Here is a 26504-nt window from a genome sequence, read left to right on the forward strand (position 1 = left end):
ATGACCTGGGGTGGGCTGGCTGAAGCTGTCACAGCTGTGTTATGGTTACCAGGGTCCTATAAAATTGTCTGGGGCATTGAATTCTTACAAAACCAAGGGACAGCTCTGGCTAAGCAAGGGCTGTATGCAAACTTTGCTTATCCCCCAAATATGAACTCTGCAAAGTACAGGGGCTGGAACCAAAAAGATGCCGAGTAATAAAAGACTGTGCAAGGTCCCCCTACTTCCTCAAATGTTCTCATTTAGTGAGCGTAGCTCTATCCTGACCTGCAACATCCTGTTCATTGTTTTTGTGCTAGGAGTTTCCTGAATGCCCCATGGAAAATGTGACACACTTTGTAATGTAGAACAAATATATTTTGGAATGGGACCCAAGTGAAAGGATAAAGCCTTGTTCTGCATTGCAACTTTAATCCAGATTTACATTCCAGTGAAAGACTGTGGTAGGGAAGGTGTCTGGAACATAAGATGTTGCAATGTAAAGCACACAGTCGTTCCTTGGATTTGAAGATTTGTTTATGCAGAGCTCAGAACTGGTAAATCTCTGACCTTTTCAAAGGACTCTTCCTTTTTCTCTTGTTGATACTTTAATATCTTTCAAATGCCCTTGGCATTCTAGTGGATTGACAGATGACCAACTGATGTCTACACACAGTAGCAGAGGCTGCGTTACATTTGGGATGTAGTATTTTGTTGTTTGCATCAGCCTACTTTTGTGACTTTCCAATTGGAATTCCCATGTAGTCCTTCAAAACTATAAATACACATTTTTGAGAGAGGAAGTAAGATTGATGGCTATTCTCGTACTTGGTGTAAAAGACTTCCATGATTAATTGTTTGCTTCTAACTCCTCTGTTGATACTTACTTTCATAATCTTGAAAAGCAAAAACATTAATAAATCAAAGTAGGTTAAAGATCAGACACGTGGTTTTATTTTAATAAGGGATAAAGCTGAAATCTCACTGAGTATACATTGTTCAGCACTTGTTCTCTGGGGCATATGAATCAGTCCCTTCATTACTGATCCATAAGCATTTCCTTTTGTGGTTACAGTGTATTTTCATTAGAAAAACGAATGCAAGATAATACCCAGTGTGTTACTTTCGGTTCTTACGCTCGTGTGCAAAGTGAAGTTTTGACTTCACAGAGTAAGTTTGCTTGCTTGATTTATATCTGTCAGGGAAAGGGATTTTGAGAAAAGGCATAGTAAGCCTGCAAGCTTGAGGAAGAGGTATAATTTTCATGGTTATGCCTTGTGTGTCTGGGACACGTTTTCCCAAAGGATTCAGGGTAAAATGTGCTTTGGGAACAGTTTGCTCTTTATGTGTGGAGGAAGACAGCAGGAGATGTGTGTTTCTCCTAGCTTTTTCTCATGGCTGGTACTTAGTATTTGGATAGTGTACCCCAAAGAGGGATAAGGTCAGAACCTGGTGGAAGAGGGGGAGTCATAAACAAGAGAATTAAAAACTTTGAGACTCATCCCCTCATCCCCCTTGCTGCTATACCTACACATCTGCTCACTCTTTGGTATCTTTTTATCGGAATTGTTGAAAGAAGCTGCTAAATGAAGAAACCAGCTTTCCTTTTGAACTTTTAACCTTTGTGAAAGCTACAGTCACTGGCTTCTGCAGAGCATAGATTGTTTGAATCTGACATTTTAAAAAAAAAGACGAACAAAAAAACAGGAAGAATGAAATATCAATGTGCACTTCTGAAATTCCCAAATTGCCAGTGAAGGTCTTGCTTCTCTGTGCTTTAAAAGCCTCAGAAGTGCAGAGAGAGATTGGGGAAGGGTAAAGTGTCCCTGTTGCATCTCAGCCGGGATGTGCTTTGGCTGAGATGAAAGTGCAGCAGTTGGTACAAAACCTCCACCTGGGGAAAAATGGTCAACGCGTGTGTGAATGTAATCTCTTTGAGGCAGTGGAAGAAAGCTTGAAGAATGGGTTATGTAAAGGGAAATAAAACACTGTCAGAAAAGAAAAGGGGAAAAAAAATGCCAAAGGTGAGAGAGATGAATTATACTGCCTAGGCAAAAGGTATTATGCTTAGGCTTCTTCTATGAATGGATGTCCTGTTCAAAAATAAATAAATAACCAAGTGTTTCCCCACTTTATCCTTGTTAAAAGCAACACAGTAAAACTCCTGACAGTTGCTATTCTTTCTAAGAGTTGATGATGTGAATCTTTTATATACTAAAAGCAAGGAAAGCACCTTAAAGTTTAATCCCTGCTTACTCTAGTGGGTCTTAAAGCTGTCATCGCTTAAAGTCATACAAAAGCAAAAATAGTATCTTAAATATAAATTATTTTTTTGCCCTCAGTGACTTCTAATGCACATATTATAAGTCAGTAATTAAAAAACCTAAAAGCATATCCATCCAGGTCAAATCATGCTTTAGATGACATTTAGTCTAAAATGCTTGAAAGCAGCTTTCATGGGTATCATTGCTAGCTTTGTCATCTATATAAAAATGAAATATATTTTTGCAAACTTGAAAGCGACAATTTTGAGGAACACAGCCTGACAGCAGAGACCTGTAGTCCTTCCTTCTCACACACAAGCTAATAGCTGTGCTGCATACATCATTGCATGTGTAGCTGTTCAAAAGGGAAATGTACTCAACAAAGCTTTTTACTTCTCATCTGCTTAGAAGAAACTGCCGACCCTTGGCATGGTTGAGTTTCTCTGAAGAGAAAGCAGCAATGTGTATTGTAGTTAACTTGGCTGGTGGCAAGCCAAACTACCTTGCTGCTTTCTTCCTTTTAAGATATGATTCTTCTTTCTTAAACAAGGGTGGTTAATGAATCAGGAGAAATAGTGGTGGATTTAAGAAAGGAACTGTTGAAAACAGGCACCTCCTCAATTTACTGGGAATAGTTCAGTTTGAGCTTGTTAGAGGTGAAACTGTTAGATGCTTTCAGCATCTTGTCCTGAGAAAACTGGGATCCTTTGTAGCTGTGGGATTTTTCATCTTGCTGTCGCGTTGTGTTTCTTCAAAGCAAGAGGCAAATGTTTTCTGTCACGTGCCTGTCTCTTTTAACATCTGTATTTCCACTTCAGCAATTAAATGACTAAAAGCAAGGGCAGGAGCGTAGGGAGTCAGCAGCCATGCATTAATTTCACTGTGTAAAACTACAAACTACAGAAATTTGGGGCTGGGGGAGGTAACTGTTAGAGGGCAGTGGTCTCTTCCTGTTGCGTGTGCTGAAAATAAGGCAGTTTCCAGGAATGACTGACCCAAAGAGCCAGATGACAGGTTCTCATTTCTACGTTGACAACAGCTTAAACTTTCAGGGCTCTAAAACTGAAGCACATGGTGTTTGTAGTCACCCAGGTTAAACGATGAAAGCCTGAGAGCAGAAGGAAGAACATGGTAAAGAGAAGAGCAGTAGCTGCTCGCTGGGCTGTTTCAGAGTATTTGCATTTTGATTGGCTCTGCAGACACTTGTGGGTGCCTCTGGGACTCTTAATGTTAGGAAAAATAGCTTTATATGTAAAGAAAAATGGCAACGAGGCTTCAGACTTGCTCCCTACAGCATGTTCTGTGTGTTCTTTCAGTCTTGGCTTAAATGAGTATAATGGCAATGCTTTTATTTTGCCTGGGAAATTAGTTTCCCCTGATGGTTTGTTGTAAAGTACATAATCCATCTAGAGATGTATTTGTCATTTTGTGCTGGCAATGAATCTTTTAATTTGGCAGAGTGGGAAAATTAGAAGACATTGACCAATAAATATAGCTGCAATAGTTTTATCCCTTTCTGTCCCTTCCCAAAGTCCATACTTGTGAGAAGCCCCATCTGAGGGAAAACTGCAGCAATGTGCTCTGAAAGGCCAGAAAGAGCGCACACTGTTTCCAGCACTCCAAAGCTGCATCCTCTGCTTCTACCTCTCTGTTTTTTAATGGCAGGTGTTGTATTGAAACTGAGGATGGCGGCAAGAAATAGGTAAGCCAGTCTCTGATTTCAGGACCCTGGGGGCTAGGAAAGGTAAAATGCAGGAAGAACTGGGTGAGTAGTATGCCTGAGCTCACGAATAAATAAGGCGGCTGCCCATTCTGGGTAATGTGTCAGCCTGATTTAGATACAACACCCTGTAGCCTCTAAATGCTTCTCAACTTCTCTGAGGAAATGTGGTGCCCCATTTTATAGTTGGCGGTTGGAGGCACAGAGGACCAAAGGGCAAGTACGTGGCCACACACAAAGCTTTTTAATAAAAGAAAATTAAACACAAGTGTTTTTGGTTCCAAGTTTATGCCTCGTCTTTGAAGCAGACTTTCTGTTCGTTTAGACAGTATGATTACTATGTGTGGTAGGGAGTTCTCTTTAATCAGTGCTGTGGGGAAAAAAAATAATTGATAGCTATAAGGTCTATTTTTTCGGTTTATTTTTCTCCGGTGTATCTTATACTATCTGCTAACGATTACATTCTCTCAATGACACCAAGGTCAAATAAGAATCTAGGGCTTTCGTGTCTCAAGAGGATTGTTTTATAAATACAAGAATATATTTTTCTGTCTTGTTTAAAAGAGAGCATTAGACTTCATCCTGGGCACTGGATGCAACTTATTTACCTATAGGCACAGCTGCTTCAGAATTTCCTTCAAGTGCCTGAAGTGGAATTAATGGTTTTGTTTTTTTTTTCTTCCCCAGTCCTAGTCAAAGATGTTGGCATAGTGGGTGAGATCAGCAAGGTAAGAGATGTGGCTGAAACCCATCTAATTCTTTAATGCTCCAAGAAAAGAGCTTGTAAAGGTGGTTAGTAGGATTTGTGGCTAGTAGGAATCTGCTCCAGAGTTTGGAGAATGGCATATGTGAAAAGGAAACTTAAAAAAAAAAAATAATCTTCAAAAACATCTTTTCCTTCATTCCTCATGTACACTGTCCTCTTAGAGTTTTCCATGTTGTGGAGAACATGTCTTTGTGAGTCCTACGTAATGGAGTAATCAATCCTCTGAGCAAGGTAGAAGGAAGTCACATCCAGCTCTGAAGAACAGCAGAATCCCCTGTTGGGACTAGGGGACTGTAACTGAAATGGGACTTAAGTCTTGGTCTTCAGAGATGTGGAGTCCACTTGTTACAGGGCAAGCTGTCTGGCAGCTTTGGAAACGGGACATCTCTTCCCTGATCATCTTCCTTATTTCAATTTAAGATCTTCTGACAGGCTGTGGCTATGGTTCTGTGAATGCAGCATGAAGATTGCATCAGTGTGTGGGGAGCAAAAAGAAAATGGAGTATTCTTTCAGTAGATATGCACTGCGGACTTTTGGAAATGCTTATGCTTTCAGTGTACAACCTCTGAATATCACTTAATACAGCATAAAATGAGAACGGCTAAGGCTCTGTGTTTACTGTTGCCACCATGCCGCCAGCCCTGTAGAGCTATGGTTTAGTCTTCACAGCAGAGTAGAGGTGCTTTACTGAAGGGCAGAAAGAGGACTCCATTCTGTTTTAAAGAGATTAATAGCTAAATTGCACTTGCTGCTTGAACGTTAGAGATCTACTGATAAATTTCGAGTGAGAGCAGATGGAAAGTGCTGCAGAGTTCCTGTGCTGTGCTTTGTTTTAGTGTTGCTGTTTTCACACAAAGGGCTTTTCAGCCAGGTGTTAGCCCTGTAGGAAGTTCAAAATGGTCAACTTCAATTGATGGCTTTATATGGAAACACTTCTAACTATGTCAAACTGAACTAGACAGTTAACCGAAGAGTGATTTGCCACCCCTCACCTCCAAGTGCAATGGGAAAATTTGATTTGGGAACACTGAAGTCTGACAACAAGCAGGATAAACAGTGGTTACTCTCACAGGGGATTTGGTGAAGGGTTGTTACTTTGTATTACTGAAGATTCCAACTCTGGCAATCATCAGAGCACTAAAAATGTACTTGGATTTTATCCAAATACTTTAATCTTTTAATGTCTGTTACAATTATAAGGGAGCTTATTGAGTTAATGAAACATACCGTAATGAACTCAGTAATTGCATAATTTTACATCATTTTCCTCCGTGGAATTGAATCTTAGCTGTGTGCCATGAACTTTGCACAGGTGAAATAAATCCTCTTTTTTGGCCCAGGCATATTTACATGATGGTTAAAGATGAGCAGGTTATATTCCTGCTTTCCTTTTTGCCCCTACCCCTTCCTTATAGTGGTCCTGATGCTTGGGTGAGTGAGTGGTGAATACGTTCAAGGGGCTAATCTGGCTGAAAATGTGTCTGTTTTGTGAGGTTAGTTTTTGGGCAGTCCATCTCTGAATTGGCCTGCTGGACAAGTGCCAGGGCTGGCACTGGGGAGGAGGAGGCCAGGCCATGACATTGGAAAAGCAGAGATATCAGATTTGCTATGGAACTGAACTTTGAATGGCAGAAGCCTGAGGTTTTTGGAGTAGAAAGATTTCATTTTAGTGAAGAACATAAGGATGGTGGCTCAGGGTGATGTATGTCTTACAATATTTATAACATAAAATACTTTTTTTGCTGTATAATAAGCATACGTGTTGTGCAGCAAAGGCACAGTGTCCTTTTGCCTGTCGCTGCCAGCCTCTCACTGTTCTGTACTTAGCATTTGTAAGTTTGAAGCAGGTAAAATACTTGGTAATAACTGCTGGGTAGAATCCAGAGGGTATTTAATATTTGAGGCACTCTATTTGTTTTTAGAATAATAGAGAAAAGTGCCATGGAGCAAGCGCTGGTTCATTTTGAATGGATGCTTTGCTAGAAGTCGATTGAGTTGCAGCAGCAATCGGTGACAATTGATGCTCTGGCTCCTGAGAAGGAAATTGCCACGAGTCGTCTTGCAGAATAATGTGGTTGGCACAGTTCAGTCCTCAGTGTGCAGACTGTGCTGGTTGCCTTGTCTGGATGCATGTATTGTGGGAAGGTTAAGCACTCAGTCCGTTGATTAGCCAATTTGGAAACAGTGAGTGTTTTGCTCATTCTTAGCATAACTATGTATGTTTCCAGAGAGGCTGCAGCAGGAGCTTCAACTGGAGCATGGAGATGGGGAAACACAGCTGTGCCGTCTTCAGATTTTGACAGTGAGTATTAGCTGTAGCCATTTGGGGGGAGTCTTGGAGAACCTTTGTAATTATAGTTACCTATGGGATAGAAGTTACTTGGAGAAGCAGGTCATATATACTATGAAGGCAACTTTTTAATGAATAACAACTTTTTACCTGAGCAATGAAATTAACTTATTTACTAAATTAGCTAGTATTTTTCATGAGTCAGGTTTCTTTGTTACAGTATTTCCATTTTTTTGGATAGTAAACCAGGAGACGATTATAACACCTCTTTGTAGCTTTAACTTCAGTGGCTGAATTGGTGGCTCCCTCCTACCTTTTTTTTCTTTTCTTTTCTCTCTTTTTTTTTTTTTTTTTTAAATAGACCAGCATGATAGCATAAATTAGATTTGGTGGGGTTTTATGTTCACATGTGGGTTATAATTTTGGAGCGAACACATAGCCTGTCCTGCTGTCCCTGCTAAAATGTAGAGACAGCATGCTTTTCAACTGTTGTCTGCTGCTTAAATGGCATGACTCTCTATAGAGCTTATGATTCAAACCAGTAGAAGGATGATGTTTGCATCACTCTTTCCTCTTTCCCTGGACCGTGTAGATTTTACTGTTGAGTAAAATGTAAATTATGGGGCAACCACAAATGGTACCAAGTGCTTGAGTGTGATTTGTTAGACTATAACACAAAAGCAATTTACAGCAGTTTTCCTGTCAGAAGTAAATTTTCATCTTGATCTTTAAAATCTTAGTTCAAATTATGCAAGGCTGAGATCTTTTTTGAATGAGTGCTCTTGGATGCCAGCTGGGAAGAGTTATAGAGATGGTTGTTCTGACGTTGTAACCAAGGGTTGGTTTTAGTGTGCTTAGAGAATCTTGTTATGGCATAGAAGGCAACCTACTACAAAAGCAGCTTTTTTTTTTGCTCGTTGTGTGCACAGTTGAGTACAGATGCACAGGCTAGGACTTCAAGAGTGCTTCAAGTCAGCGTACTCTGAGAGTTACATAATGGTTGAGGCTGGAAGGGACTAGTGGAAGTCATCTTGTTCACCCCCCTGCTCAAGCAGTGTCATCTGCTACTCATGGTTTTGCAATACAGAGATGAGCAAGGGATAGTGTCATGTTAAAACGTCCAGATCTCCTGTTACCAAGTGTCACATTTAATACAGTTTACCAAAAGACACAGGACACATCTGCCCTGGAAATGGGCTGGGCGAGCAGTGTTTGCACCGCTGTTATCTTGTCGCCGAGTTTCTTCTGAAAGGTTTCTAGCACCCCTCCAAAATAGCCTCTGCGTTCTGGTTATATGATCCTGGAGCTTGCCCTGTTCTTGGGCTCCTCAGTATCTTTTTTGCTTGTATTTTACCTTATAGAGGTTTTATGGTTAACCTGGCTGGATAACCAGGAAGATTGCTCAGGTATGCAAGCTCTTCCAGATACAGAATTACAAGCAAATGCCCCAGGGTATGTGTGGGCATTGAAAGGGAGGGTGATACCTGGTTGTGATGTCCCCGGAGCAGTGGTTACAGGCCCGCAGGTACACAGACTGAGTGGTACTCAGCAAAGCAGGATGGGATCAGTGTTAAGGATGGGCATATGCACAGTAGTGTTTTGGGGATGTGGCTGTGTCCACATTTGTTTCCTTAGCATGTCTGTGTTCCTGTTAACAAAGTGGGTTTAGTAATGTCTATTAAAATTCCAGATTAGTCGCAACAACTGATGTTGTTTGGAGATACAATCTCTTTAATGCAAAATAGCTCAAGTTATTCCACAAGTTTAAGCTATAGACAAGGTCTCTAATATTAACTGCGCCATGCTTTTTTTCCTAGGTAGCCATCACTGTCTTTCCCATTTGCAGTCTGGCGGTTTTTCTGAATGTCCTATAGAGGGCTGGCACTGGGAAGTCCACAAGTGTTTAAGGGCAAAACGTTCTTAGTGTGTATGAGAGTGTGAATGGGCAGAGAGCTGGGAGTCTACGGGGGTGGATTCAGGGGCTGTATAGTGCTAAGAAGTCAGGAAAACGTGGTGTTTTGGCTGTTAGCTGTTTTGATGCGCTGATTTCAGTAAGTATAAGAGAAACGAAGCTGGTAGGAGCACCTCTGTTGATGGAACTCCTTCCTGCTGCAAGGTGAGTGACAGGCGGGTTTTTTCCTTCTCTTGGTTTTTGTCATCTTTGAAGAGCAGGTGTCAGTGCCTGCAGCAAAAGACTGGTGTCATCAAAACTTTTAAGTCCTCCCTCATTAGACCCATGAATCGTATCCAGTCTTTCTTTTATTGTTTCTTTTACTTCTGATGAGTATGATGAGCATCAGGCTCTGCTTATTCACTGTGGAATGTCAATGTGTGTCTCTTTTCCACAGTCCTTTTCTTTGCAGAATGATTTCTTTAGAAGATACTTCTGTTTGTTTCAACCTTCAACATCCTGTCTGTGCTGTCAGTTAACTTGGTTATTTCCTTCAGCATTCACACGTCTCTGTTGCCCTCTCTTCCTCCATTTGACTGGTAACTTCCTGACTATACCATTAGTTCCTCCGTATGTGTCATAAGCATTGATACAGTAAAAAAAAAACTCTTTATTTTTTATACTGCTGCTTCATCTTGCTTCTAGCAGGAAGTTTAGGGTTTTTCCCAGCCTTGAGCTTGTCTTCTTGTGTCTGTTATCTCCTTTGGGGTATAGCCCATCCTCATTGTCTTGATTCAGCCCTTGCTAAAGTGAAGCAATAAAAGTGTTTTCATCTTGACTCAAGATGCTCCTTTGTATGTCCTTTCTAGCCCCCTGATTTATCAAAATGCCAGGAAAGTCCTAAGTACCATAGTCAGATCATGCTAGTGCTAGGAAAGAGGGCTGTGACCTTTTGTTATTTCTTCACTCTTAGTTGAATTGTATTCAAAATTGCTTTCCTGAGTCAGAGCAGCTTTGGTGAACTTTCTCTGTTTCTCTTCAGCATATTTTCAACCAGTGTCTAACAAATTGACTCCATTTCCAGTTACATTGGATTCCTTTAGAGTGTGCTTAGCTTAAGGACTAGAAAGCTCCCCCCCCCCCCCCCCCCCAATTTGCATTCATCCTTTTGAACTGTAATATTTAGCATTGCTTTATTTTAGTTTTTCTTTCACAGTACCAGTTTCCTTTTTCCTTTCTTCTCCCCTCCACCTTATCGCTGAAAACTTTCATTCTAACCTTACAAGCTCTTAAGAACAGTAGCACCACTGGCCAAAACCGAGGCTTCATCTTTTTCCCATTACTTCCCTCCAATCTCTCAGGTTATGTGAGACTATCCTGAGAGTCAGGATGATAAACTTGTATTCAGCTGGATTTTAAGGGATATTTTTTGCTGCTTGCTTCAATTTAGAAACATCTGGAATATAGCCCAATGACAAGGAACAACCCCAAATGAAGCAGCAAGCCCTGATAAACTGTGAAAAGTTTAAGTGGATTCAAATGTTGTGTTAGGAATAGTGTTTGATTTTTGTTCCTGTACTTGATACCTTCCATGGTCTTTAAATTCGACATCCTAGGCAGATACTCAGCACCTTTGAAAAACCATGCTTTTTTTTGTGAAGCCTTACCTTTTCAACTGCCAGGTTATTGTTGGTTTGGTGGTTGTTGAAGAGCTCCAATGTTAACACCTTTAGTAACAGAGCATCTTTGTCTGACTGTATGGTATATGGATGTTAATTAAATTGCCACAAAGGTTCAGACACTTTGAATAATCAAAACAGAGTTTTTAGTCCTCCCTCTTATGAATTATAGACATGTAACTAAAAGTTCCTTGGTAGAAGGAGATCCCCCAAGAAGATGGGGAGTTCAGGTTAAATAAGTACCTGATTTTTTCTGGTATGCTTCAATGTGTTCTTCAGAAGCAAGGCCAGCCAGCCTGCTTGCTTGTATTCTGAGTACATCCGGTCTGTTGTGTTTTCTTCCACTTTTTCTTTCCAAGCACTCTTTAAAGCCTTTTTTCTCTCTTTTGAAGAGTACGTTTTTTGAAAGTGGGCCTGTCAATGATGGTGAAGCCTCAACCGCATAAAATACTTCCTAATGAGAGGACCACTGCAGGAAATGTAAAATACTTAGAACTAAATTTTTAAGAAAGGTTATAGGTGGGAATGAGACAGGTGATAACCACCCAAATATTCACCATCTTTCCTGGGTGGCTTTGCCAGTGGCAAAAAATGTCCTGGGCTGTACATTTCACACCCATATGCCTAAAATGTCCTCCAATACTAGATTTCCAGGTATTTTGGAGAGGAAAAGTGCTGTATTTAAACCTGACGGCTCCAAAGTTCGTTTTATCATAATATTAAAAGGTCCATTCCTGGGCTAGCGATGCATTATTGATCAGCAGATTGCAGGTTCAGCATCAAAGAAACATTCCTGTTGGGAAGCTGACGGACTGCTCTGAACTGTGGAATTCTGTCGAGTAGGGTCAGGTCTTCCTGCAGTGTTGGTGGCTGCTGCTGAAGAGATGGCAGCCCCCCAGCTTCGACATCGCTGCCTCTTTTCCATCACTTGCTAGAATATAGCTCATAGCTCCTGTAGAGCTTTATCTTCCATTTGTGGCAAAGCATCTGTGGATTTTATTGACAAGGGTCTGCTGGGCCTTTGGCTCTTGTCTAGTTCAGGGGTGAATAGCAGAGAACACATAACAAAAGGGAAAAAGGCAGCATAAAAGCCTTTTTATGTATATAAAGTGTGCATCCAGCCCCCTGGCTTCTGTGCCCTGTTTTTATTTCTTGCAGAGATGGTAGAGCATGTTTACAGCTCCTTAGACTCGGCTGTTCAGTCATGCAGTTTAACTCCAAAAATAACTCTCTTGGAGGATATTAATCCAACGTTGGATTATCTTTCTAAAATCGTTAATCAGACTTGGTCCCCGAGGGACCTTCCAGCTGAACTTGCCACGTAGTTTCTGTTTGCTGGGGCGGCGGGAGCTGAGCGGAGGAAGCTGATGAGGTTTGACAAGAAGCGGTTACTTACGTAAGGTCTCGAGCGGAGGGACCCGTGCTTCTCCTCCTGCTGCGGGTCCCTGCATGGTGGTCGGCCAGGGCTCAGCTCCCTGCTGGCACTCGCTCTGTCCCGCCATGTCCTGGCTGCGTTATTGCCCTCCTTCCGTTTGCCTTGAAGAAATGCCATGGGGAAAACCTTCCTGCCAGGGGGGAGCAGGCGGATTAGTGCCCGCTCCAGGTGATTCCTGTATATGCTGCCTTTTGTCTAGAGAGGAGAAACACATGCTTTGTTTTATTAAATTCTCAAATGCACGTGGCGTTCCTTCAGTCGCTTTTTAATCATTAACTTCCTTACTCAAGCTGTTCATCAAATGACCTGGCCTGCTGTTTGATTACTTCTCTTCTGTAAAAGAAGGAATGAGCTCTTGTAGGCTGCTGTTTTTATATACAACTAGAACCATGAGTCGCATAATTCCTATTAGCCTGCATTTTTCTTCTCCTGTCTGTAGAGTAAGAATAGAGTTTATTTCTTGAGAGATGTGCTCTGATAGCTATAAGTTATTTAAAGTGCTTTGACAACCTTGTATGGAAAGTGCCAAGGAAATTGCAAAACATGTTTGTGTTTCTCTTTTTTTTTTTTTTTTTTAAAAAGAGTTCTACTGAGAACTAATTTCATACACGAATAAAACCTGTTTTCCACATGCAGTGTGTGTGCAAAAGGGGGAAAAATCAGTATGTTTTACTGACATACGTGGTGATTTAATCCCTCAGAGCCAGGCAGGTAAACTGAGAGCTTGCATGTCTGTGCTGATGCATTTTTGCATTAAATTTAATATACTTTGATTTCCAACTTTGGTGTTTATTACTCTGACTTAGGCTGCTGGAAGCACTGCGTAGTATGGTTGAAATGCAGAAATGAGCTGCGTGTGGTAACAACAATAACTCACAGAATTTGCACTTTAATGGGCCAATCTGTCATAGTTCTGAAAAACTTTATTGACATAAAACAGTGTACTCAAGTGATAAGAATGTTTTGGTTGTGGGGTTTTTTTCCCCTCAAATTATAAAATAGTGTGCTGCTGAGCATGGAAGTTGCTTAAACCTCCTCCAGGTTACAGCTCCGTGGATGCATTAGGGGAAAATAATGGGAAGTTGCCTTCCTTTTCCTCAGACCCCTTCCTTCACTTCATACACTCATGCCTGTACATGCATCCTGTTGCCTTAAGATTCTGCCTTAAAAATAAACGTTGCAAAAAATGAGTTGCAAAGTTGAACTTATATGTCTGCTGCTCAGATCCCACTGGGAGGGAAAAAGGAATTGCACTTGAGAAAACTCTATAACTAGACCCTTCAGCGATGTCCATATCCTTTTCACTGCTTGACTGCTGCGGGCATAACAAAAAGCAGTTCAAATCAGTTCTAGTACTTCATTCACATAATGAAAATCACTTACTTAATGGGAAGCATTTCACACCAGGGATTGTGCCTTCCTTATTTTACTGGGCAGTGTCTAACACACTGTGTACCACTGGAAAAAATAGCAGGTAATTTGTAATTGTCAGCACTGTAGATTTCAGAAATTTCATTGCAATCATAGTGTGATGACAGCTAAACATTATTTTGGCCTGAAAAAAGAGAATATTTGCTTTTGGCATTGCCACATAGGTAGAACAAAACTAAATTATCTTTTGGATCCTGAATTTGATTTGTAACATTATAAACTAGGGAAAAAAAATGTCAGCACTTCTGACTAGGATGTGCACCGAGAAACAGGAAAAAATGTGTAGTGACAGTTTTATATATGCTTTTCAGCATTCAGACCACACTGATGCCTCCGAGTTGGTCTCCTGGTAGAAGAAGTGGAACTACATCCATTTATATTAGTTAAAGATCTGTCACTTTGCTTTGTGTTTTATGGCTGTATAAGCATACATATATTAATAATTATAATTATAATTATGTGGGAGATCTGTGCTAGCCTGCATTAAAACGAGTCACATTGAAATTGTCTTCTGAATGCTGTGGTAGATTTCTCTTGTATCTTACTTTGGAATGCAAATGCTTATTTTCCATAGCTGAATTTGATTAACTTACACAGAAAGAAAGCAAATGGTTTAAGAAAGAAGTCAAGGAAAATTGATGGTAAGTTGTTAAGATGGACCACAACTCGTTAAAGCAAGCTGGTGGTTAATGCCACACCTGTATTGTGAGAGTGGAAGATTTCTGCAGATTTATTACTGTGTGATGTTGTTTTGCTTTCGTAGTCGTGGCCAGTGGTCATGAATCAATGTTTTTCCTTCAACATTCCTCGTGAGCTTTGGAGTTAGCTAGCCTCCTAGGGGAGGTATCTGTTGGACTGTGAGTTACTGTCCCTTTCCCTCTCATGGTGAGAGGTGATGGTGCTCAGAGTTGCTTCTCTGTCTTCCCAGTCAAATGAAAGTGTGCTTGCCCATGCGTTGGGTGGATTCTATGTTTTTTATAGGTGTCCTTTCTCTCTGTATAGATATGTGGCCTACAGATTATTTTGTTCATGAAAACTGTAGAAGAAACGTGATAGGGGGGATGGAAACCTGTTGAAAGTAAGGACTTGCTCATCTGAAGCTGTCCTCAGTCAAGTCTGTCTGGCAGGAGCTGCTGCTGCTCTTCTTGTGTTGTGGCCAGTAAACTCATGCTCTGGCTGAGGTTTCCAGCATCCCTCCTGCCAGGGGCACAGTGCCGTGCCAGGGAGCACAGGGAGAAGCCTGTCAGTCAGGCACCAGGTAAGCCAGCTCCACTTAAATGCTGCAGGCAGTTTAATACCAAAACATCACAGGCTGAGACTACCGAGGACTGTTCTGCTGAGGAGGTGGGGATCCCCGGTACTGTGAGTGCGGGAGCAAAAAGGTGCCCAAGGGCTCGGTTTCATTTGACTGTCAGGGTGGATTAACGGCTCATGGCTGCCATCAAGTCTCTCACTGCTTCTTCCCCCCCCCCCCCCCCCCCCCCCCCCCCCCCGCCCCACATTGTGCCACCTCTGGGAAGCCATTTGACTACGAAGTGGTAAAAACCAGATGACTGAAAATACTATTTTACTGATTAGTTGAGTCAGTGCGCTGCACTGCGAGGGGAGGGCTCGTGGGAGATGCAAATGGCGGGCGCGTGAGGGGCCAGGGGAGAAATGGCGGGCGCATGAGGGGCCAGGGGAGAAATGGAGGGAGCCTTGTTATCCAATCAGGCTCTGTGAGGAAAAAGACAGCCAAAAGTGAATGTCTGAATATTCTTGATGACCAGCAAGCCAGTTGCATGCTTTAATTGTGTTTATTCCCCGTCCCCGTAACATCTACCAAATGTAGACAATATAGCTGTATTTCTTAATCTTGTTTAGTCTTTCAAGGCACTTCCTGCAATCCAGTCTTATTTATAGACCATCCATTGTCTTATTTACTGCTTTGCGCTTTGCTTTGTGGTGATGTGCGATCCTGTTGGCATCAGAACTGCCATTGTTGGAAATAAATTGCTGGAGTGTTAAAGTTTGTAAATTGCTTTTACAGTGTATGTTGAGAACGCTATGTAGAGTGTAGGTGAAGGACGGGGCCTTTTTAGAGTAGACCAGAGGACACATGAAAAAAAAAAGAAAGGTAGACCCATACATATGAAGGCTGGACGAATTCCCACTTGTAAGTAGTATGACACAAAGGTATAAAATTTCTTGATAAAGGGATGGTTTCACGATTTTGTTCAGGCTGACCTGAGTTTGTGCTTCAGCTGCTGTTGGAGAAGGGTTGTAAGACTGGATTAGCTGGAGCACCAGCTGAAGGTGGGCAGAGCCTTTTTTTCTTGTACTTCTTTGTGGCTTCTGGATGTCTGGTATATTCTATCGGCTCATTTCTTGCCTTAGCTCTTTGAAAGCGTACAAGCATGTGTCCATGCTTTCACCACTTCCTTCTCTCTTGTGCTGAGAAGTGGGACTGCACCTCTGGGGACATCCACAGCTTCTCTTGTTTTGTCATACATGATGGCATTTTGCTGGGTCTCAGCAGAGCACGCACGAAATGCCGTGGTTGGCAGGGAGGACTTGGCAAAGCAAGCAGGAACCTCCCAGTCATCAGCAGGGTGGCACGGGTTGCTGTGCCTGAGAATTGCAGAGCTTTGCTACTTCAGCGGCTGTCCTGCTACTGCCAAGCTGGGAGAGGGATGCAAAAGGTTTGTTTGCAAGCCCAGAGAGGCATTACACCAGCTTGAAAAGCATTTGTTGTTATTGCAATGTTGCAAACTTTGAAACAAAAGAGACAGAACTTAAATTCTACAAAACCTGAGGGTTTGGTCCTTCCCCTTTCAGTTCCTTTCCACCAGATTCACAGGCTGTACTATTTGACACGAGATCCTATTGATACTCCTATTCTTGCAGAACTGTGATGTTTTATGTAGCTGATTATATCGTTGTGAATGTATACTATATCCTTGTGTGCTCACATGTCTGAGATTTACCATAAAGGCGTATTTATATATGGGTATCTCTGGATCTGTTAGGTGAGGATATGTGTGTGTATGTATATGTGGAAGCTGCTGTGTGTTCTGCCTTCTTCCTGACATCCTGGTTGCTATAGTGCAGTGATCTATTTGTGAACACCCAGAAGATCATTGCTATAGTTAAAAGAAACAGTGTTTCCTGGCCATAACTTCCTGGGCAATCTCTTCTCCTCAAGCACCGCTTTAACCAATTCGGTCACGTTCCCTGGGACTCCGGGAGTGACACTGTAACAGGAGCTTCCTTCTAGTTTGTCGCTTTTCCCCACCGGCATGTTTAATAATATTTAAAAATAGTTTCTCTGTTTTAAATCTAATGCATGCCTATTATTCACCGTACATTTCAGTGCTTCAGCCATCTTTCTAACAGACTGTCGAGCTGTGCAGTGTGTTGTGGCGTTGTGTCCTGTGTTGCTTCTGTAATATGTGCTGTTCTTCTGGTCTTGCACACACATACACACATACATTTTCATCCACCTGCCCAGCCAGGCAAAATGTAGGAGGTGAAGCGGCAGCGCTGGGGTTCTGTCTGAACTGCTGTATTTTTTTATTTATTTATTTATTTTTTCCCCTTCTCCCTGCAGGTGTGAATGAGAAAGACTCTCTGCAGTATTTAGTGTCCAGTTGTAGTGGCTCTGAAGAACAGCAGCGTCGCAATGCCCCCTCCTGCTGATATAGTGAAGGTGGCGATCGAATGGCCAGGTGCCTTCCCCAAGTTAATGGAAATAGATCAAGTAAGTGCCTGTGTACGAATGCTCTGCCAGCCCTGTGTGTAAGTAAGTTCTTCTCTGCACGTCTGTGTCTCTGCATTTATGTTTACTGAGATGCACACGTATGTTTTTGTGAGCGCCTGTGTGGTAGATGGTGTTTTTTGTAAAGGGGTGTAACCCTCTTCCTCTCTTACTGCTTAATGTTTTGGATGTGTTTAGCTGGGGGGTTTTATTTGATTTTTCTTTTTAAACAGCTGCTTAAATAAGGCATTTACTGCTTGTGTGATCCACTTAACACTTCTGTGCCTTAGTTTGTTCAACTGTAAAATTTTGGTAATGTTGCCTTTGGGTGGAAAGCCTTAAAATTTTTAGTCAGTGCATTGCAGAGTAGAAGTAGGATCATTCTGAATGGCTGTAGCAAGTGCAGGTTTTGGAACTTAAGTAGTTGTGCACTGTGAGCAGGAGGATTTTTGCAGTTCCATACAGGAATCTCAGGGGTTGTCCTGTTTGGCTGGTTATTTCTAATGCAGTGTCCCCATGGACCGATTGGAGGCAGTGTACAGAAGTTAACAAATTCAAAATTATGAATTAAAGACTAGGAAATTTGGTGGTGATGGTGAGGGGAACAAACCAAATCAAGTTATACAAGTGCTGTGTTTTATATTCTGGACTTCTCTGAGATGGGTTTCGTGGCACATTAAAAAGGTTGCTTTTAATATTAATAAATGTTTAGCAGCTTACCCTTAACATTTTGAAATCGTACAGCATATTACCTGTTTAGAATAATTATTATTTCTGTAAATAGTTTTCAGAGTGAAGGAAAGCATTTCATATTGTGCTTTAGACGCTAGTGTGTCTGGGGGCCAATTAGATTATGAAGTTCTATTGGAGAGCAGAAAATCTGAATTCCTGCTGAAAATGTTTTACTGAAATGGGATCCTATTTTTTTCATGTGGTGCAATCAGTTTCACTTCTCGTTAACCCTTTTGTGGCATATGCCTGGGAAATTCCTGTGTGAACTTCGGAGAAACATGGTACTATAGGGTGGCTGGAATAACAGCAGTATGATTTTTAGGCACTCTGAAAGCCCCTTTAGAGGAAAAGGGAGTTCCTGAGTAGTTAGCAGGACCTGCCAAGCTTCTTCATTTTCATTTGCTGATATTTTTTAGTCAGCATGTATCTACAGATACAAATCTCTTGCCTTCTGGAGTGAGGAATGTTTTACTTTTTTCTTCTTATATAACAAATGGTAGACACTGCACACTGTGTTCAGGGAAAGATGCATGTTAGTCATGATGAACAACAGCTTATTGCTACCAAGTACAGCGGGGACAAAAATTAACAAATATTATGCAGTCTCCTTCCAAACAAATAATACCAAAGTGATTATTTTTAATTTACAGAATGGCTTTAACTCTCCAAAAAACTCATGCCTTATCTGAAATAATAGCTTACTGTCCTGGAACCTTGCTTTTACTTTATTATGTAAGATTTAGGGGGGACAAGAGAGATCAATGCTGACTTATATTGGGTAGAACTCTTCCAAACCAGCCTGCCAAGTTGTCTGCAAGCTTCGTTACACTGCTTTATGGGGAGGAGGAGGAAGAAGAGGGGGAAATAAGGCTGAAAGGGAGAAGGCTAACAGCAGCTTGCTCCTGATGCAGGGGAAAACAGGGGGAATGAAGTTTGAGGGTCTCATCCCTTACCTTTCTGATATGGAAAATACAGGTGTAGTGAGAAGAAATGAAGATGAGAAAGAAACATCCCTTCCTAATACCTGTGCATGCAAACCCACATGTCTACCTTTTCTCAGGGATGGGAGCAATTTGGGAATCGGCCCTGAAAGCAAACAGGGTGATACATGCTTCTAAACACACAGCTCTGCCTTTGGTTCACGTAATGCTAACTTTTCCCCAATCTGTTTCCTTTAAAATATCCAGTTGAAGAGCTGTAGTGGAGGAGATGATTCATACCTCAGATGGCTAGCTGTCATAGATGATAAAGGGAAGGAGGGAAAAGGAAGGCAAAAAAGAGAAACGACTTGCCCATTGACTGGACATTGTAGACAATGCCTGTCTCCCAGGTGGGATCTGCTCATTCAAGCACCATTTTACATATATTCAGAAAATCCTAAAAACTTTGCCTTACTAGTTTCCTCCCTCTGTGGTTCCTTACCAGCAAGAAAAATGGTATTTAAAGAACAGCACTGTATTATTACTTTAAAAAGAACAATGAAAAACCTCACTTTAACATGATGCAAGTTTTTGTCTTTCAGGGTACTGAAGCTATTCCAAATATTGAAGTACAAATACCATTTAAGAGATCAGAGGAAAATCTGGATATTGTTTGGGGTTTTTTGGTGTGGTGGTTTTTTGTTTGGTTTTTTTTTTTTTTTTAGTTTGCTTGCTGTATACACTTGGTAGCATTTATTTATATTCAGTTGCACAGTATCCCCGTTCACCCGCTGTGTATATGCATATTTTGCTTAGCAATGAAGTGTATACAAGGTTTTCAAAATGAGGAAATGTCATTGTGAAACCACAGTGATTGACGGTAGTGTACTGGCAGGTGTTGGGCCTGAAAAGAGCTCATGAGTATTTTTTCCACCAAATGTTATTAAACTCTACATTAAAACCCTCCCCTTCAGGTGCATGACTGCTGACAACCTGGACTTCCTGAGGCACAGAGCCTTTTCTAGTTGAGGCTTCCCACAATGTTCCTGTAGGTTTGTCAACTTGGGTTCATCAATGACAATTTTAACTGTAAGCGTACAGATGTGGTTTCACTGAATTAGAGAGACTCTTTGCCTGCACAATTAATACCTAATTAAGTGCTTTTTCAGAACCAGCCTCTGTGCCTAACCTTTCTTCTCATTCATTGAAATGTGCCTTTTGACGTCAGGGTTTTACAACTGTTTTCTTCCTGGAAAGTTTCTTTAAACAAGGAGGGCTATACTGCATATTATTTATGACCCTCTCTCCTACCAGGTGGGCGCTAAGTGAGTTGCAGTAAACCTAGCAATTGGCTGTTGCCTGTGTACATTGTAGCTGATTTTAAAGCATGCACAAGCTAACGTACTTTTCTGCTTTCTCCTTGAGAGGTGGACTTGACTGAATTCAGTTACTGTCTTCCACAGTACTATTTTTTTTTTTCATGTCAGTTTTCCCCCATTTCCATTGCTTTCCTCAATTATAAATTTTAAATATACATCTAGATTCTTCCTCCCTGCATAAATCCCTACTGGCAATATTATTACTGTGGTCAAAATTAATTTTTAATGAAAAGATTTTATTATGGCTTTAAAAGCTGGATACAGGGATGATAATCTACTTTTAAGTCTTTTCTGTCGTGGAAGGGGAAGAATGGAAATGGATTGGTATCTGAATTTGCATTGGGATCTTTTTGTGGACTCTTTAGGTGTGCAGTCTGGGGAAGAAATGAATGGTAGATGCTGACTGCCTATTACCTTCTCCCAGTCTTCTAGCTGATTGTTCTGGAAGATGTTAAGAGTAGGGCTGCACGAACTGTGTACAGGTGAACCAAGATGCTAGCTAGTCTATCCTGTCTTCTCTTTATTTGTCCCAGGAATAGCCATTTCATGAGACGATGCTATTTCTTGTGTTCAGATGGAAATTTGCATGCTTTAATTTATGCCCATTATGCATAACTCATTCTCAGCTGTTGGGGTTTTTTACAGCATGACTTATTTTAGGTAAGCCAGTGCTGGTTTTAGGTTACCTGGATACTTTGTTCTGTGGATTTACAGCTTCACTATTCCTGCTGCCGGGGAAGCAGCTTCCAGAAGAGGCACAAGATGGATATTTGGAGGCAATAACTATTTTAGCTTGACACATTCAAATCCATTCTTTTGTGTTAACACAAGTTGTACTAAACCCAGATTTCTCTAAACTCGGGGATGAACTTCTTCATCATTGGAGGTAAACACTGTTCCTACAGGAAGGAATGTTTTGTAATTAAACTTGGCCATACAGTTTCTTCCTCCAGGTTTACTTTTATCTATGAGATCGTGAAATGTAGATTAAATTAACAGGTGAGAATCTTCATATTAGCCAAAAAGAAAGGGGGGGAAAAAAAAAAACCCTAAACCCACACCAACTGTTTTTTCTTTTCAAAGCATAAATCAAATCTGGTACAGTAGGCAGAATCTACAGGAGCACTGTCAAATGACAATGTCATCTTAATACAGTGCAGTGCAGCACATGGGATGAACCATGGGCTTTCTCTAAAGTTTAGATTTAGTCAGCAAGTTTATCTTTTAAGAGTGTCTTTCAAGTTGCCTTTTCTCTTCTGCCAATGTGTGCTATAAATGTAATTTTGTTTTCCCTTCAGAGAAGTCATGTACTTCACTGCATATTAAAAGAAAACCAGTAAGATTGTTTTTTTAAAAAGGAACTTTCAAATCATTTTTGGGTTTCAGACCTAATTCTGGACCTTTGGGGATTGCTAATTGATTTAGCGCAGTGTTTCTCAAATTGTGGGGAGAAATGTAGTTCAAAAAGGGACTGTGAAATGCTTAATTAGGGAAAAGAAAGTGGCACATCACTTCTGCCATGTGTGTAGACTAAGAATAGCTGTAGTTTCTGCAAGTGTTGTCACTGGTAATAGCAGTATACTGATACAATCCTAGCATCACAAGTCTAAATGTATGCAATATTAGTGAGCACCAGCATCATTCAAGTGGTGAAGAAGAAAAGAATTTTGATGTCTCTTTGTACCAGAGGCTCTACTCTGAGATGTTGCTCCCTGCACTTCGTTCTGGCTCCAGGCTCAGACTCCCTCAAAATCAAGGGGTTTAGTGCTGAGGGGATGGAGGAAGAGAAAGGCTCTTAACTCCTTCCCACAAACCTGCAAAATTCTATGAACTCTTATCCAAAAAGTGTAACTGTATTGCAGTAGCTGGAGATACTGATGCTTTTTGATATGAATATTGTGAAGATTTCCAATGTTATTGCCCATTGTGAGTTTAAAGTAGTTAAGGGAAATGTCAGTGCCTTTAGCAGCTGATAAGATCTCAGTTTCTTGAAGATAGAGGGGTAGGAAGCAGCTCAGGGTGGGGGTGGGGAATAAGTCTCTCACTGACTTATAAAAGTGTTCCCTGCCTGGATTTGCTAGCAGCAACTCCTTTCTCTCAGGGTGAAAAGAGTTAGTGCTTGAAGCCAGCCACTGCAGCTGTATCTCAGCCATTCTGAAGGGGGGACCTTGGTTGCTGCTGATGGAGAACTTACCCAAAGACAGAGGAGCCAAAAGGTGGCTGCCTTTTCAAGAAGATTTAAAAACACTCGGCTAGCTTAAGCCAATTTGCTAAATGTAGGGCTTGCTTTAAATCGACTTTTAGGTGTTAAGCAGATGCTAGCAATTTAATGAGTCTTACTGTTCCTTGTTGTACCTGTCAGTATTTCAGCTTCACAAAACTTGAGATGAAACTGTTCATAAATCAGATACTAACCAGCACATAAACATAGTGAAAATATTTAACATTGTAATAATCCTTTCAGTTTTGTTACCCTGAAGGATTATTAATAAAATTGGTAAGGAAATCATGCTCACTTAAGTTAATGTGCTATTTTCTTTGTTGAACTAATGAAAGGTCTCACATTTTTGGAGGAGGTGCTGGGGTGGTGGGACAGTGGGATGGACAGACATCAAAAAAAGCTGTTCAGCAACAAGAATAACTTTGGAAACAATAATGCAGATATTTTAAAGCATTAGATATAATTCAGTGCACTAACGTGTATACAGAGACAGTGCTTTGTTAGCATAATGAACCAATCATTGTTAATTATAATGGGTGTTGAAAAATACTTTTTTTTTTTTTTTTTCTTACAGGACTGTGGGGTTGAAGTGGTGATCATTAGTGCTCTGGTTCTTTTCTGTGGTGGCAGCCAGCCATCCTGCATAAAAGGGCAATGTTATCATCACATGTTACGTTTTATTAGTCTGGCTTGTCCAAAGCCACATTCCCACTGGCTGGCTGGAGTCTTTCAGTGCTGCATACTGATGTCCTGTGGTGCATGACTGGGACCTCATCACTGAAAAAATACATAAAAATTTTGTCTTATACTGTTGAATACAGAGACAGCAGCAAAGCTTAATAAATTGAAGAGGCAATAGCTGTGGAGAAGGGTTAGAAATCATAAAATAAATGTGGGGTAAAAGAAATGGACATATTTAGTGAATTACAGTCTAATGGATGCTATTTATACTTTCTATTTGGTGCCATTTTCTATGTTAGGAAACATTACTTAAATGCAGTAGACAGTTAAATTTTTTTTTAAGAGAAGTGGAAATAGAGCCAGGAGGCATTTGTGGTCCTGTAGAAATAGGGTCCCAGCATTCCTGATCTCCAACACAAAGGATGTTCAGGAAATAGTATTTTAGGAAAGAACTGAAACAGTTTATTAATTCTCTCCTTGGATGTTTTATTGGGTTTTTTTTGTTGGTGGTGGTCATGTGTCCTGTCCTGTCCCCCCCAGCTTTGATTTTGTTATCCCCATAGTGCTAGCCAGAATCTCCCCATTGGAGCCTGAATTCTGCTGCCTGCAACTGAAGACATCTTCAAAATGAAAGCTGATCATGACTGTTGCATCCATAATTTTTTTTAAGAAAAAGCAGGAGTCTCATCTCTTAAAAGTTCATTCTATTATATGTAAAGGAATTGTTTAATGATGAGATTCCTGGAGTTACGCACCAATGAACTGATTTCAAGGTACTTTGTTCACATTCTGGCCAGCTGGAGTATCCAGGTGCACTTTGATTCAATTATATTCTTCTTATAGAACTCCAAGACTGTAGTACAAAAGAGAGTAATATTAAAAATTCTGTGATTATTAGCCTTCACATAGAGACTTTTTTTACCTTGGTAGGCTAGCAGTGTGTCAGTCATGAGCTGTGGGTTTAGGGTTTCTTCCCTCAGTTTTCAAAGGTATGCTCACCTAATAAAGTGGTTGTGTGAAAAGCCACATCTTAAAGCCCTGCTTTGTATTTTAAACTGTATTTTAAATGTGGTGCAAATACATTGCATGCAAACATGCTGCAATCACAGTTGTAGGTTCCTAGGCGTTTTATAACTGTTCAGTACTCCTGACTGGGAGGTTTTGGCATCCCTTTTTGCAAAGTACAAAACAAAGGAAACGGAATGTTACAGCTTGTTAGGACACTAGATGTGGAGTAAGAAGTTTCTGTAAAATCCTGGATTTTTAAATTCTGGTTGGGTTTTTTTTGGGGGGGGAGTGGGGTTGTATTTATTTTTTTTTTTTTAATAATGTTACGTTTCACTGCTTCCTTGTACAGTCACTTTAACATTGTAAACATGATCTGTGGGGCAGTGCTTAAATGTGGTGAAATGCAGATTTAGGAGTGAGGATGTCTTTGAGGGAGGGATAGGAGTAACTGAGGAAGCTGCAGCTGCGAGTAGAGGGAAAGAGGGCATGAAGATCCAAGTTTCCCCAAGTCTCGTGTGCTCTGCAGAACCCCTACTGCTATATTTGTACCAAAGTGTTTCTACTGACATGTTAAAACTGCCACCTTAAGGGCTGTGAACTGAGCTGATAAAAGCTCTCTCCCATCAGCATGCTGTACTTGTTGAGGGCTTTGCCTGTCCGCTCTGGGGTGTGAATCTTTCCTGCTGCGGGTTGTGTTGCTGCACCCACAGAACTGTGTAGTGTTGACCTGGCCTTGGCTGGGTTTTATGGTCTCTGTTACTGTAGTGCTGGGGTGTCACTGGTCTTCAGGTATTCACTCCCTCTGGTGCTGCCCTGAGTTAGGGAACTCCATTGTATTTTGCAGATGCTCGAAGCCTAATAAGTCTGGTTCACTTGTGCTCCATTGTAGTCAATGGAGAGAGATGATTCCCAGTGTGGTTCAGAGCAGGTTGAGGCTGAAGCCCAAAGCTCTCCAGTACCTCCTCTTACAGGAGAAGACCTTTCCTCTTACATCACAAGAGAGCAGTGGTGAAGTAGTGAGTCAAGGACCCAGGTGTCCCAGCATCTGAAGTTTGCCACCAGACAGTCTTGTTTCTGTAGCCTCTGGTGTATGACAGTAACAGATGAAGCCTCCACTGACTGTGAAAAGAGGTGTTTTTCTGGTTTTTAATAGCCATAAAAATTACTTTTGCACTAAAAGATTTCTAAGTAGAATGGTAGCATTAATTACAAACAGAATGGTGTATTTACTGGCTTGAGAATCTGGTTTTTGACAGATGCATAGATCAGCAACAGAACTTTTCTTTTTTAATGCTTATTTTTTTTCCACTAGCAGATGTGCTGTATCTGCTGGTTTTCTGTGATAGCAACGGTTAAGAGTTTTCTTGTTACTTCTGTGATTAAAAGGTGACAGCCAGGTAAAAGTGATATCCCAATCATCATCAAAAAAACCCCAACAAAAACCAAAACCCCAAACCCACCAAAAACAACCTGGAAAAAGAAAAAGCAATGAATCTCTGCTAGTCATTTGAAAAGGAAAGATACACAGCCTTTGCCTAAAAGAAACCTATCTGCCATTCCCTGGTATAGCACAATCAAAGTATATCTGAACACAGGTTTCTGCCCAGATTTAGGCTTCTGTCCTTGTTACAGCTGACACATGCACATACACACACTTGCTGTTTGATTTGGAAGTGCTTTAAACCCAGGTTAGTGTACTGGTGGCTTGAACTGGACCTAAGGCTGGGTCAGCACTGATGTATTGAATGTTCTTAGCTTGCTTTTGCTCATCCCATGATTTCCCTGGAACAAAATAGTGGCCTAGACCAACTCGGCCTACCATCTTGCATACCTGTGCTTAGTGCTTCCTGGTGACTGGTTACCTCTGTGGGGGACCCATGAGGTAGGCATGGAATTGTGAAACGAGTGATGAAATCAGAAATCTCAAGTTACTTTAGAAGTGCTACAAAGTGTTGCACAAGTAGGAATGGCAGGTACTCAGGAAGACTGAGTTAGGGATCTGTGTGCATCTTAGCACGCAAAACGTAGAGATGTGACCTGAGACACATGCAGGTGAGCACAGAACTGGTGACCAGGTATTACTTTGTGGTGGATGTCATTAGGGCTGCACTTAGCCAGCATCTCGGATATATATCTGTACTAACCAGTCAACGCAAATAAAGCTTTACTGGATGTGTAAATTCAAGTCAACTCTAGTGCTGCCCATGCTTGGTGTCAATGGTAGGATTCTCCCCACGTGTGCAGATCAGTAAGCTGCAAGGCCGTGATGCCCCATTATTGTTTCCCACTGGATTTCAGATATTAATCTAATACTTACCCTAGGAAAATACTTTTATACTAACTGACGTGTTCAATGCAGATGGCTGTGATA

At 41.1% G+C, this 26504-nt stretch overlaps 1 protein-coding gene across 4 annotated transcripts in view; it reads left to right on the plus strand.

Moving 5' to 3' along the window:
* The window catches only part of ELMO1 (engulfment and cell motility 1), a 311529-nt gene that overhangs the window by 31275 nt on the left and 253750 nt on the right, over nt 1–26504 (plus strand). For 3 of the 4 annotated variants that reach the window (XM_055803695.1, XM_055803697.1, XM_055803694.1), the window contains exon 3: nt 17046–17195. In XM_055803695.1, the coding sequence (XP_055659670.1) occupies nt 17118–17195 (78 nt within the window). In that variant the 5' untranslated portion in view covers nt 17046–17117. Of the gene's footprint in view, nt 1–6980; nt 7033–17045; nt 17196–26504 lie in introns of those variants that run through there. The other variant, XM_027793626.2, reaches the window with a different exon arrangement.

This window comes from Falco peregrinus, chromosome 5 (assembly GCF_023634155.1).
Source record: "Falco peregrinus isolate bFalPer1 chromosome 5, bFalPer1.pri, whole genome shotgun sequence".
In the NCBI taxonomy this organism is placed as follows: domain Eukaryota; kingdom Metazoa; phylum Chordata; class Aves; order Falconiformes; family Falconidae; genus Falco; species Falco peregrinus.